The 14,604-nt window shown below is 37.9% G+C and overlaps 1 protein-coding gene across 2 annotated transcripts in view; it reads left to right on the top strand.

Moving 5' to 3' along the window:
- The window catches only part of LOC106079156 (uncharacterized), a 50,751-nt gene extending 37,841 nt beyond the window's left edge, over positions 1 to 12,910 (top strand). For both annotated transcript variants that reach the window (XM_056014101.1, XM_056014100.1), the window contains 2 exons: positions 6,894 to 7,010; positions 11,717 to 12,910. In XM_056014101.1, coding sequence (XP_055870076.1) covers positions 6,894 to 7,010; positions 11,717 to 11,778 — 179 coding nt within the window. In that variant the 3' untranslated portion in view covers positions 11,779 to 12,910. The remainder of the gene's footprint in view (positions 1 to 6,893; positions 7,011 to 11,716) is intronic.
- The last annotated feature ends 1,694 nt before the right edge of the window (positions 12,911 to 14,604 follow it).

The following is a 14,604-nucleotide window of genomic DNA, read 5'->3' as shown; positions in this document are numbered from 1 at the left end:
CAACGGTATATAGGTGTCCCAGTCATCTTGGCGATCATCGACGACTTTCGACAGGTGTTGTACCAGTGTTCGGTTAAATCGTTCTACCATCCCGTCTGACTGGGGGTGAAGAGGGGTTGTGCGTGTCTTCTCGATGCCGAGTACCTGGCACATCTCTTGGAAGATCTTGGATTCGAAGTTTCGGCCCTGGTCGGAGTGTAACTCTATGGGAGCACCAAATCGGCTGATCCAATTTTCTACAAGTGTTTCCGCTATGGTTGTGGCTTCTTGGTTTGGTATCGCATACGCCTCAGGCCACTTAGTAAAATAGTCGATCGCCACTAGAACGTACTTGTTTCCTCTCTGGGACTCAGGAAACGGTCCGGCTACATCGATCGCTATTCTTTCGAAGGGATTACCGACGTTGTATTGCTGCATACGTCCCCTCGTTCTCCTGTGCGGGCCCTTCGCTGCTGCACACGCGTCGCACCTTCGGCACCATTCTTCTACATCATCCCGGTAGCCGAACCAGTAAAACCGCTGGCGTACTTTTTCAAAGGTCTTGTTGACACCTAAATGTGACCCACTAGAATTATTATGGATTTCTTGCAACACCTCGGCAACTCTCACTTTAGGCAGCAACATCTGCAAGCGATTGCTTTCTCCATCTGCGGTTTCCCAGACCCTCTTGAGAACTCCGTTGTCAATTGTCAGTGAGTCCCATTGCGCCCAATATGCCTTGGTAGCAGCTCCTTTATCAGAAAGGTGATGCCATTCCGGTCTTTGTCCGTCTTCCTTCATAAGCAGAATGGGGGCCAGATCTTCATCTTTTAACTGGTCTTCTCGGATTCTTTCGTCGGACCATGATCCACAAGCTTGTACTCCAAGACGTTGGCAATCAATGATACCCCCCTTTTCTTCAACCTTGCTGCAGTGTTTACATTCCATTCTGCAAGGCCGTCGAGACAGCGCGTCAGCATTCTGGTGAGTTTGGCCTTTTCGGTGCTGTGTCTCGAAGTCATAGGTTTGCAAACGTTCAATCCACCTGGCGACTTGTCCTTCAGGATTTTTAAATGACAACAGCCATTGAAGAGCAGCGTGATCTGTCCTAAGGATGAATTTTTGCCCATACAAGTATTTGTGAAAATGTTGTATGGCATCCACAACTGCCAGTAGCTCACGTCTTGTGACACAGTAGTTTCTCTCGGCTTTAGACAATCTCCGACTAAAGTAAGCTATGACTCTCTCAGTTCCATCTATCTTTTGGGATAAGACAGCGCCTATTCCAGTATTGCTCGCATCGGTGTCAAGTATGAACGTCTCGCCTGGTATCGGATAGGCCAGAATGGGTGACGAAACAAGAGCCTTTTTAAGTCGCTCAAAGGCCTCCTGGCATTCCGTTGTCCAAATAAACGGCCGCTTTGGTTCTGTCAATTGATGAAGGGCGCTACAGAGGCTAGAGAAGTTTGGTACGAAACGTCTGTAGTACGTGCAGAGTCCAAGAAAGCTTCTTAACTCCTGGATATTAGCGGGGATCGGCCATTCATTTACGGCTTCGACTTTATCCGGGTCTGTGCTGACTCCTTCCTTCGACACGATGTGCCCAAGGTACTTGACGCTCCTTCTGAACAAGGAGCACTTCTTTGGATTCAATTTCATTCCAGCGTTTCTGATTCGTTCGAATACTTCCTTCAGGTTTGCGATATGTTCCTCGAAAGTTCTGCCTATGACGATAATGTCATCTAAGTAGACAAGACACGTGGTCCAGTTGAGTCCTCTTAACACATGCTCCATTAGTCTTTCAAAAGTGGCTGGGGCGTTGCAGAGTCCAAAAGGCATCACGGTAAATTGCCAGAGACCATTACCAGCAGAGAAGGCCGTTTTATCTCTGTCCTCGGGGTGTAGTCCTACTTGCCAGTAACCGCTCTTCAGGTCAAGGGTGGAAAAGATCTGTGACCCAGCAAGTGTGTCCAATGTATCGTCAATCCTAGGAAGCGGGTAGCTGTCCTTGTGTGTGGCGTCATTTAATAATCTATAGTCGACACAAAATCTCGTGGACCCATCTTTCTTCTTTACCAAGACGATGGGTGAACACCATGGACTGTTGGATGGTTCAACAACCCCTTGCTGCCTCATTCGTTCTATGATGTCCATAGCTTCTTGGTGTTTTGCTAGCGGCAGGCGACGTGGTTGCTGTCGTATAGGCCTAGTGTTTCCTGTGTCTATTCGATGCTGGATTAGATTTGTCCGCCCAAAGTCCATTTCATCAGATGGCAATATGTCAGAAAACTCTCTGAGGAATTGTTCTGCTTTGGTGTACTGTTCTTTCGACAATATCGTTTTGACTTCTGTCAGAAATTTAGTAACCTGCGGTTCACTGGACTCGAGTCTTTCGACGGGGTTTTCACTGCTACAGTTTCTTATCATCTCAAGAGCATGGCAACCAGCGATGGTGCTACCTTTCCGAAAGTGTTTCTCTACTGTACCGAGGTTCATAATTCTTACTGGTACCATTAGGTCTTTCCCAATCGTGACTAGTGCCTTTCCTACTGCTATCCCGTTGTGGTTGGTGTCCAAGCTTTCTACCAGCGCTGTTCCTGTCGTGGGATAGCCGTCCTCAATTTTCCCCCAAATGATCATTTCAGACTTGGCAGGCAAGGTTGTATTTTCTACCAACTTAACCCTTCTGACTCGGCCATCTTCTTCATTCTCGTCGCCAAGCAAGGGTACTTCGAGGTCTCCACATTGTAAAGTGCCTCCGCCGATATTCAAGGAAAAGCCATATTTCAGCATGAAGTCGAGCCCTATTATGCAGTCATCTGTGACGTCAGCAATCAGGAATTCGTGTTCGAATGACTGATTCCCGATCTCGACTGTTATGTCGATCAGGCCTTTTATGGGCATCAGTTCTCCACTGGCTGTTTTCAACGAGTAGGCTCTAACTGGCGTTTTCTTGCTACTGTCCACTTTATCCGTCCGGATGACTGATCGTGAGGCACCAGTATCTAGGAGGAAGTGATAATTTTGACATCCAATTTTTCCGATGATTTTCAGACTCTTACTCTGTCCTAGCACGGCGACCGGGATGATGGTTGTAGGGGCTCTCATTCTCTGTGTCGCCGGGTTCCGCCCCTTGAAGCCGGCGCGTGCTAGTTTCCCTGGTAGCCCCGAGAACTTGGTCGTGCATACCTTTCTGATCTGTAATGGGTTCCAGTTTGTGGAAATCTTCTACTGCAGCTTCTTTGTATATGACCGAGTTCACCACAATTCCAGCATCGTACAGGAGCCCTAGGTTGATGTTCTGGTATCTGGTTTGTTCGTCGTTCATCTAGTGCCTCTGTCACCCTTCTAACAAGTTGTGCGAATTCTTCCTCTTTGACTTCCAACTTTCGGCCTTGATGAACGCTCCCAGATGCGTCTTTAGCGGCTTCATATGAGAGAGCGTATACGAGGGCTTCACTGGCCTTACGTCTACCACTAACTCTGGTGGCTTTCTTTAACTCGGGGTCTCGAAGCGCATCAATGAAGGCGTCTGTAATTATGACCTCCAGAAAATCTTGTGCGGCTGTTGGGTAGGCTAGATGTGCGAGGCGTTCGATGTCTGTTTCTAGCTCCTGTAGTGTTTCATCGAGGCGCTGTTGTCTGGTCTTTAGTTGCACACGATATACTTCTTGTAGATGTTCATCCCCGTATCGGAGTTCCATTGCCTGGACAAGGGCGGCGAAGTCTTGCTGGTTCGGTAGAGACTGTAGCAATTCGGAGGCTTTTCCTCTTAGGGATAACACAAGGGCTGTTGCTTTCTCCTCCTCGCTGTTCCATTTGTTAACTTTGGCTGCTGCGTCAAATTGCTTCTTGTATACTGACCAGGACACGGAACCATCAAATACGGGGGGCTTCATTTTCCCGAAGACTTCAGGTACAAATGACGTCATATCTGCTTCTGGTACATTTGTGTGCTTGCGTTGGACTTGTATCTTCATTTCGTCGATGGCCTTCTCTACTGCGTCGACCCTCTGATTCATCTGCTCGTCAATGTTGGTGATTCTCTCCTCCACAGCATGTATGCGTTGGTTCATTGCCAATAACTCCGTTTTGATTCCCGAGTCCATTGCGTCTATCTTGTAATTGGTGTTTTCTAGCCCCGAGTTCATAGCTGCCATCTGCTCCTGTTTGCTACTGGCGATCTGTCCCTGCATAGCTGCCATCTGTCCCTGCATAGCTGCCATCTGTTCCCGCATGATACTGTTACTGGTGATCTGTTGCTGCATGCTACTGGTGAGCTGTTCCAGCAAGTCCGGTTCAACTTCAAAAAGATATGTGTCAGGATCTTCTTTTTCCTTCACCAGTTCTTCCCGAAGGCGTGCTTGTAAGGTTTCTTTGTTGCCGCCCGTCTTCAAATCTCGACCACGGAGCTCTTCCTTCAGTTCCTTCACAAGGAGTTGGTCTAACGTTTTCGTAGTAGCCATTGCAGATCCTATCCCACTTCTGACACCAGTGTTACGAATCTCTCTATCCAGGCTCTCTGCAAACGGCACCAGACACCACCAACTTAAAGAACTTGACAACTCTGGGCTTCAAAATAACGTGATAGTTTAATGTCAATAAATAAGAGCCAATACTGTACAATTGGCAGCACGTAACACAAGACTGTACAAATATCTCTCCGCCGTATCAACTCTTGCACTGGTCTCTCTCTGTCTCGCCTCGGACTTGCACTGAGCCGTTGTAACGAACTGTAGATCGGGAAGTTGTGACTGACTGGTCTCTGATACCTTCGCTCTTTATATAGGGTCCCTGCTGGCCTTCTAGAACCGGACAGAACGTCGCTCGACCATTCTGGGTGGTCAGATGACTACAACTCTCGTGACGCCCCTGAGCTCTGTTCACGTCGGCGATCCTTCCCGAACTCTCTTGTTGACACTCGTCTCGGCCGATCGTCGTAACTCGTCACGGTTGACCGCTCGTCTAGCGCTGGCCTGGGGCGATTTGCGTCGGCTGACTACACACACACCACTACCCCCATCTGTGCCACCACCAGGTTTATAACAATATTGACATATTTTTTTTTTCAAGGGGGGGAGGAATCTGTTAGACACCTTATTTATATAGGTTAGTTATTTAGCGACGCACCATAGATGACGCATATTGAACGGGACTAGTGACGTTTGGGATATGTTGGGTTAGAGACCGGAAAATCAGTTAGCGATAGAACACTCCAGGGTAACGATGTGTTTAGTGACAGAGACTTCTACTGTGGCCTTTTATCAGAATAAATCCATGTACAATTGTTCATCAGAGTCGACTACATCTCTTCACTAGTTAAAATAGATGTTTGTCTCGTTCTATCTGGATTGTTGTTCAACTACACATAATACACCCGAACAATTACACCCAAACGCTTGCTGAGTAATTTGTTGACTTCAAGACAGCCTGAACAAGCAACATCACACCAGCCAACTTGTACTTTGTACCTGTAGAGACGATCAAATAGACCAGCCAACTTGTACTTTGTACCTGTAGAGACGATCAAATAGACCAGCCAACTTATACTTTGTACCTGTAGAGACGATCAAATAGACCAGCCAACTTGTACTTTGTACCTGTAGAGACGATCAAATAGACCAGCCAACTTGTACTTTGTACCTGTAGAGACGATCAAATAGACCAGCCAACTTGTACTTTGTACCTGTAGAGACGATCAAATAGACCAGCCAACTTGTACTTTGTACCTGTAGAGACAATCAAATAGACCAGCCAACTTGTACTTTGTACCTGTAGATCTAATTCTGAAATCAAATAACTCCGTCTAAATAACTAAGATTCACTTGACTTTTATACCTTTCCATAGAACTTTACAGATTCATCACGCCAATCCATGAGGCACTTTCTAAGAGATTTGTTTCTTTGTGGTTCTCATTACCTTGGCCCATTTCAAACAATATATTTAGCCTTTCCCCGAAACTAATTTTCTATTAAAGTCTGTCTGGCATTTTTTGTTCTTTTTATGTTGTGTGACGTGTGACCCTAATTTGTGCTGCCCTACATTTGTGACCGACCTTGAACTGTCAACAATTCAAAGTGTGACAGGTCACCAATTTATACCACTCTGCCCAAAATCTTCGACCCTGACTCTAGAAAATAAAAAAAACAAGAAAATATCATAGTAGATGTACCTGCTAAAAGAGCCTCGTTTGTCTTTTTGCGACATTGTTCATACCATCAAATAATAGCCGTATTGAAAGAATAATTTTGTTTTACAAAGCTTATATCAACTTAGTGCGTCTTTCTGTGCGTCTGTCACTCTGTCTAAAAGTTTGCACATGTGATTTCTCCGACACCTAATATTCGAACAAGCTGAAATTTTCTTCAATTAGCTATTTCTTTTATGTGAAAACACAAAAAAAATCAATTAAAAAAAAAGTAACCAAAAAGTTAATTACGTATTGGTTCAAAATTACTGTTTAGTATCTCAAACAAGGGAGGGCACCAGTAATTAACTGAAAGGGTGGTATAAGCTGAATGAGTCCCCCTTTATATTAAGATGCCGTCTGACGCTTAGTCAACCCAAACATGAAAAAAAACAAACAATATATAACTTTACAATCTTCCATGATCATAGACTCTTCGCTTGTAGATTGATTACCACACTGGCTTGAGAAGCTTGATATGACTTTAGCCATCAAGTTTGACTTCATGATGGTCCTTTTTTATTTATTTTTTATAAATGCTTTCTATTGTTAGTCTAGATCTATTACAAAATTTAACTACATGACTGATCCAAACTAATTAATACAAGTACGCTTAATATAAGTCTTGAATTTAAAAAAAATAAAATTTTATGTTTTATTTTGTTTCTTTTAAGTATGCCTTTTCTTGTATAAAAAAAAACACAACATTTTTATTTGTGTATATAGGCAATACAAAACCAGTGCCCCAAGAAGACCATTATGATAATGTGGACTATACAATAGAAAATGTATCAGGATATATCACACCCATAGATGTTGTCTACAACAGTACTGCAGACAGAGGTCAGTTTCATTATTTTTTGAATTCGTGTTAAATGGAAAAAAATTTAGTGCTATAATTTAAAATTAATTTTTTTTTTAAAATAATTTTTTAAAATATCATATTTTAAAAAAAATCTTTATCTCCATTGTCTTCAAATAATATAGTCCATTCAACACATTCATGCTTTATTTGTCATTAAAAATAAGTAGAATATTTTTTTTTAAAGAAAGACGATACCTCATTTGTACAACTTATAGAACAATTTTAAGCGGCCCCGGAAAGGGGAAAAGACGTCCGTCCCGTTTAGATCTCGTAAACTAGAGAAGATATTGGAAATCCAACATCATGATATTTTAGACCTTTCAAACTTCTGATGCTACTTTTTTTCTTTTATGAAAACGAAAAACTTAAATTTTAAAATCAACTATGCAAGCAGTTTTTTTCATAAAAACACAACATTTTCACAACTATTCACTATTAATATTAACCAACAGTAAGGAGACGACAACTATGCTTGTTGCAAATTTTTTTTTTTTCAAGTGTATTGCTAAGTTATGTAATTTCTGTCATACTGACTACTACATTTACAAAAAAAAGGTTACTTTTTTTTTTAAAGAGAAAAAATATATTTAATATGCATATAAGTGGAAGATAATTTAAAACAACAATTAATAAGTAGTTTTTCATATTATCGCGTGAACTGCAGGCCAATTCGTTACCATAAGACACCTAACTAAGGATTTTTAAAATTTTTTGTTACGAAATGTATTTTTAAAAATGAGGCTTTGAATAAGAGATTGATCCTATACAAAACAATTAGATCAATAAGATAATCATTATATGAAATCAGTTAGGCCAGGTTCACATCTAACTTCACCTTCACTTTCACCTATCCCTTGGTCTGCTGGACCGTTGGGGCACCAAACAAAACCTGTCAATCTTCTTTCTCAATTCTTTCTGTCATTTGCCTTTGATAGAATTTCATTGATATTCTTTCTAAATATATCGAAACCTGCCTTTTTACCTGCCTGGGTGGACCACTTAATGGGCCGACTCTGAGTTTGTGTTTTCACACAATCTGTCTTTGTAACCTTGTTTTTTTTTCTCTTACCTCCGATGGATTTTCAACTTTGAGTTATTGGCTCATTTAATTTTTTCTTTAAAAATGTTGTAATAATAAACATTTAACCATTTTTTATTCTTGACATCTTAAAAAAAAAAAGGGGTTCTTTAAGATTTTGATTTTAGCTAAAGCAAACGTTACTTCCCTCAACAATACTGAAAGGAAAACTAGATTTAACCAATCGTATCGCTTCATTCTTACAGTAGCTGTTAGGCTGTTAGGCTTAGTGACGGCCTGGTCCAGAGCTATGGTACAGTTCTATATAGTCTTATATAGATAGATCTAAAAGCATTAGGATAACTAACTCGAGGAAAAAAAAGTAACATTTTCATCTAAGCCCCTCCCTTTACCAAAATATAAATAGATCGTGTGTCTGACTGATTCGAACAAACTGGTCAGTGTAAGGCTAGTCGAGACTACGTGTAAGTCGGTCATGACAGGACAACCAAGCGATAGTGTTTGTTGTGTGTTGATTGGTCAGACGAGAAAGTACACGCTGCCGTGGTTATTCAAGCATGTAAATCTACTTTTAACACGCATTTTTTTCTTTGCTTACAAGATCTAGATCCAATGAAGATATATTTCCTTTATGAGAATATAAACTTTACTCAATGGTTTTCCGTTATACAGAAAGATAATAGATTAAAAAATAGGTATGTGTGACCTCACTTAGAAACCCGGAGTAAGCCTGACAGTTTAGGATGCGCAGGAAAATTACATCAGAAAAACATCAATTCCTAAATTATTATTGCAATTTTTTTTAAAAGAATAATATATTCCTTATCTGTAAATCAAAACACATTATGTCAAAAATTGTAAAAACTATCGGAGTTTCCCTTTGACAATTTTCCTAAAACTTTGCCAGTTTTTTTTTTTTTTATATCGTTGAGAAGATAATTTTTGGCCACAAAGTGGAAACTCTAGTTTAGCCGTTAGCATTTTAAAAATAAATTAATTGAAATTTGGCAAGAGAACAATACGTATTTGGGTATTCCCACACATAGGTATTCTAGTCAAGATTCCATTAAATTAATGTTCAGGAAAACTTTGGGCATCGTCTTCTAAGTCTAGATATAAAGGTCAATCATTGGAATAGTATAAAGTGTAGAAGATTTATACATGCGCTAAAAAAGGTTCCTTTTCGGGCCGAGGGAAGTGGGGATCTAACACTCTTAACTCAATGAGTGCGGAGCGTCTATCCCATAGACGGTCTGTCTGCCCTAAACGCACGGAACGTCTATCCCATAGACGTTCTTACCCTACCTTTGTTTCGTTGCATTTTTAAATTAAAAATTTTAACTAACAACAGTGGAACTATTTTTAATTTATAAAAGAGTTCTTCATCCTTTGTTTACATAGAAATTAGAAGCTTTTGGCTTTATTTAGACATTTATTTATTACTTTTTTTACAATGTAAAAAAACGTCGCCATGACTACGCTAGTCCAAGACACACCCACAATGTTGACTACTGAAGAAACTTTATAATTATTCTAAAAATTATCACAAATAAATAGTAATAATGAAGAATTTGATCTAGATTAGATTCAGGTAGGTCTAAATTTAGCGTATTTTAATTTATATGATTATATCTATATAAAATATTATTAGTATTTAGATCTAAATCTATTATTGTCAGTAGGCTAGGTGTAGTCTGTAGATCGAGATTGACTAGATCTAAGCTTTTATCTCTAGACTTGGACTCTAGATCTAGATATATCTTTAGATCTAAGCTTCTGGTAAATAAAAAGAAAGGAAATGGTAGATCTACATCAAATAATCATCCACTGTACTGTGGGCATTTTTTCCCCATTTTCTTTTTTTTTTTTTAGTATTGTTTATCTGTAAAAATCTACAACATCATGGCTATGCTTGTCCAAGACACACCCACAATGTTTACTACTGAAGAAGCTTTATTATTGTTTTATTTATACTTCTATGAATTGTAATAATGAAGATCTTGATCAAGATTTAGCATAGGATGAAGCAGACTTGGACATTATTAGCATTTAGATTTAGATCTAGATCTAGTATTGCCTTATATGCTTAGGCTTAGGCCTTAGCCTTAGACTAGGGCTAGGTCTTGAATGTAGATCAAGGTTGACTAGATCTATGCTTTTATCTTTACACCTTTGTAGATTCCTATAGATCTAACCCTTAGATAAATGAAAACAACAGAAATGGCAGATCTAAATCCAATATTCATCCACCATGCTGGGCCTTTTCTTGGTATATTTTCTAGCAATTTTTTTTAGTATTGTTTTTTGGTAAAAATCATCACCATCACTATACTGGTTCAAGTTGCGCTCCAAAAGGTTTACTACTAAATAAAAGTAAAATATAAAACTATTCTAAATCCATAATTTATCACAAAGGAACAGTAATAATGATCTATTCGATGTCTAAATCTTAGGTAAAATGAATTAGGATTTTTATTGTCCTTCATCTAGTTAGAGATTTAGGCTTTGATCTCTCGCTAGCCTATGTCTTGCACTGGTCTAGTATTAGAATGAAAGATGTTCTATGCAAATAAAAAGAAGACAAATCTAGATCTATATCCCATTGATTCAAATGTAAATAATATTTGAGTGCATTTGGTTGATAGATTTAGTGCTGGTATCTATTGTTATTGGTAGTAATGAAAAGCGCAATAATTTTCACTTTTTTTTCTGACTAAAAAACCAGGTAAAAATAATAATATAATCAATGATTCATCATCTTTTATTGACTATTTTATCACATTTCTTTTTGAAAATATCACAAAGGAACAGTAATAATGATCTATTTGATGTCAAAATCTTAGGTAAAATGAATTAGGATTTTTATTGTCCTTCATCTAGTTAGAGATTTAGGCTTTGATCTCTCGCTAGCCTATGTCTTGCACTGGTCTAGTATTAGAATGAAAGATGTTCTATGCAAATAAAAAGAAGACAAATCTAGATCTATATCCCATTGATTCAAATGTACATAATATTTGAGTGCATTTGGTTGATAGATTTAGTACTGGTATCTATTGTTATTGGTAGTAATGAAAAGCGCAATAATTTTCACTTTTTTTTCTGACTAAAAAACCAGGTAAAAATAATAATATAATCAATGATTCATCATCTTTTATTGACTGTTTTATCACATTTCTTTTTGAAAATGCTGTAAATAGTCTAAATATGCTGTTTCAACAGTAATACAAAGAACAAAATCTAAATTTAGGTCTCAAAAGTTCTAAAGTTGGCATCCATTTTTTTTTCTGAGTGTCATATTATTTAGATTATAATTTGTATCTTATATTTAAATAGAAAGATGTTTACATTTTCACATTCTCCATTCATTTACCTTTACTTTGATACCAAATTTGTTACTATAGCATCATTGGTACTTAAACAATAAATTTTTGTTTTAGCCATGTTTGGAACATTTTCTTATTTTTTTTAAAAAAGTAGCATTTTTTTGAAAACAAAACACAGCAGTCAAAGAGTTAAGTTATTATGAAAAATAGTATGTCTCTTTAAGCTCTATAAATGTGGTATTGTGCTTTTTAAAACAAAATTGTTAATATTTTACTTCTTAGAAAATAAATTAAGTAATTTTTTATGCTTATTTTTTTTTAGAGCTATCTAGAATTGAAGAGCATAGATCTACAGGTGACCGTACACAAATTCCAGAACTATAAATATTCAGCAAAAGTGTTAATAGGAAGCCTAGACGGGGTAGTTTATAAAACAAGGATTAAAAGTTTAATATCACAATACATAAGGTAAAGGTAAAGCCAATCCTTATAGAGGTTAGTTCAAAAATAGGTGGACAGTATTTGGACAGTATTTGAACAGTATTTGGATTTATACCTACATTTCTATATAAAAGACATTTACCACGTTGACAAATAAATTGGATTATGAACAATTGTATCAAAGCTCTTAATCTGTCAACGTAAGTTTTAATTCTATAGATTTGCCCTTTGAATTATGTGTATTTGATTTATGCATTATGTGTATATGATATATGTATGGTATCTGTTTTTTTTTGTACGTTTTATGTATTATGTAAATGTACTATATGTATTATTGGTATTATGTGTATATGATATAAATATTATGTTTTATATGTTATATGCAATATAAATAAATAAATATACTCTTAAGAGAGCAATTCTTGTTTGTAAATTTATTTATATATGGCACAGACAACAATAAATAAACTAAGCGATTTTTGGCTGAAAAGCCGATATAAGTTCTTTGTTGTCTATCTGTCAGTCTGTGTTGTAACAATAAAATCTAAAAATGTACTTTCACTATGTGTCACAGTCTTAGTTGACATTGCATGATCTAAAGTTCACGTCATGTTAATAGTTTAAAAGACACGTGGAATTCCTGATGTAGAAAACAGGAAGTAGAAAGAAAAGTTGACTTTGAGTTCAGTCAAGTCAAGTCAGTAAGGTCTTGCTCCCGGTACAGGAAGGTTGGACGTTTCCTCCTGGACTGGTGGATATGTATGCATATAGCATGAGAGTCGAAGGACTAGTCATTGTTGATTAATAATATTTGAGAGTTGATTTCATAATGTGCTTATTGGATATTAAGGTATTACTCGTATTTCAATGGATATCTATAGTTGAAGCTCCAGTGTCACTAGTAGTAATTGTTCTTATTGTTACCCGCTGAGATGCGGACGTGATTTGTTGTTAACGTATTGGATACTTTTGATACCGCTGTTATGCGGATAGGATTATTATTTCTTGACTTGTAGCACTAACAAGGAGTGCAGTATATTATTATTATGTTGTAAATAAACTTCATGTTGTCTGCTGAACGGACTTGAGTCAGTCGTATAGTGTTTGTCTCGTCACGTGTCTAGAGTACTTCAGGAAGTAAGAACCCAGTATTACACCATTCAACGTTCATTTACACTATGTAGTGTTGTTAATTTTAGCAACACAGCTAAGCATAAAATCACACAAAAAAATCTAAAACAATTTACGATTACGATAGCCAATCAGCAGATACTCCACAAAGTCGGTTCGTCTTTTTAACCGATGCGAAAACAGTCCTCCAAAGCTTGGAAAACTCTGATTACTCCTATGTTAAACGACTCAGGACAGCATTTATAAAGCTCAACATCAGCAGCAAACAAAAAAAAAAAAAAAAACTGCTATTCAATGAATACCAGCATATATAGAACTGACACACTCGCCGAGTGTACGAAAAAAACAACAACACAATTAAACATTGTACTATATCCACAAAAAAATGAAGAAACTAATAGTGAATAAAATAAATAAGAAATGGAAAAGCTCTCACCCAAATCACAAGAAAGATAACGCCTATTATTAGCTATCCCGACAAAATCAACGTCTAATCTTTCAACTCAGGACCGGACACAACAGAATGAGACAACATATGTACCTGAAGCTCAAGATTGGAACCAGTAAAATCTGCCCATGTGGAATTTCACCAGAGAAAGCTGACCATGTTATTCAAAACCGCATTCTTTACCAAGAGGCCCGTACAAGACACTGGCCCCAAAACACCCCAATACAAGGAGAGCTCCCTAAATTGTAAACCACTGCGCAGTTTATCTCATATATTGTTCTTGTCAGTGATTTTTTGTAACAAAATAAGTGCCAGTACTCAGTGATGGATTACCTAACTTTTAACTACTAATTAATTAATAACAAGGTTACAAAGACAGTTTGTGTGGAAACACAAACTCAAAATCGGCCCCCGAAGTGGTCCACCCAGGCAGACTTCAACCATTTTCAGAAAGAACATCCAAATGAAATTATATCAAAGACAAATGAGAGAAAAGAATGGAGAAAGAAGGTTGACAGATCTTGTGTAGTGCCCCAACGGTCCAGCAGATCAAAGGATATGTGCAAGTGAATGCAAAGTTAGATGTGAACCTGGCCTAACTAGTTTCCCTTTCAGACCTTGTGGTCTATAGGGCAGATGATGTAAAATTCATCTGTTTTTGTGGCCTACGGTTAACAAGGGTGTCATGTAGCCAGCACAACGACCAACCGCCTTTACTTTTCTCCAACTAATGTCAGGTACCTATTAGAGCTGGGTGGACTCAGAGGCGCCCAAGGATTCCAAAGTTGAAAATCCCAGTCTTCACCAGGATTCGAACCTAGGACCCTCGGTTCGGAAGCCAAGCGCTTTACCACTCAGCTACCGTGCCTCTCCTGGCCTAACTGAAGTCTTATAATTAATGTAATTGTTTTGAATAGGTTCAATCTATTATTCCAATCCTTAAAAATTAAAAAAAAATTAAAATTGCGCTATAAAAAATATTCAGGAAAATGGAGTTCACAAGATTACTATTCATTTTTAATTAGGTCTAACTTATAATGTTTACTAATTAGCTTTTTCTCTTAAAAAAACTGTTTGCATAACTGATTTTAAAAATTAGATTTTTCGCTTTCAGGAAAAAAAAAGTAGCCGTTGCATCAGAACTTTGAATGGTCTAAAATATTGTGATGTCGGATTTTCAATATCTTTTC

This window comes from Biomphalaria glabrata, chromosome 16 (assembly GCF_947242115.1).
Source record: "Biomphalaria glabrata chromosome 16, xgBioGlab47.1, whole genome shotgun sequence".
Taxonomy (NCBI): Eukaryota; Metazoa; Mollusca; class Gastropoda; family Planorbidae; genus Biomphalaria; species Biomphalaria glabrata.
Note: the sequence above shows the minus strand (reverse complement) of the source record. Positions and strands in the feature narration are given on the sequence as shown.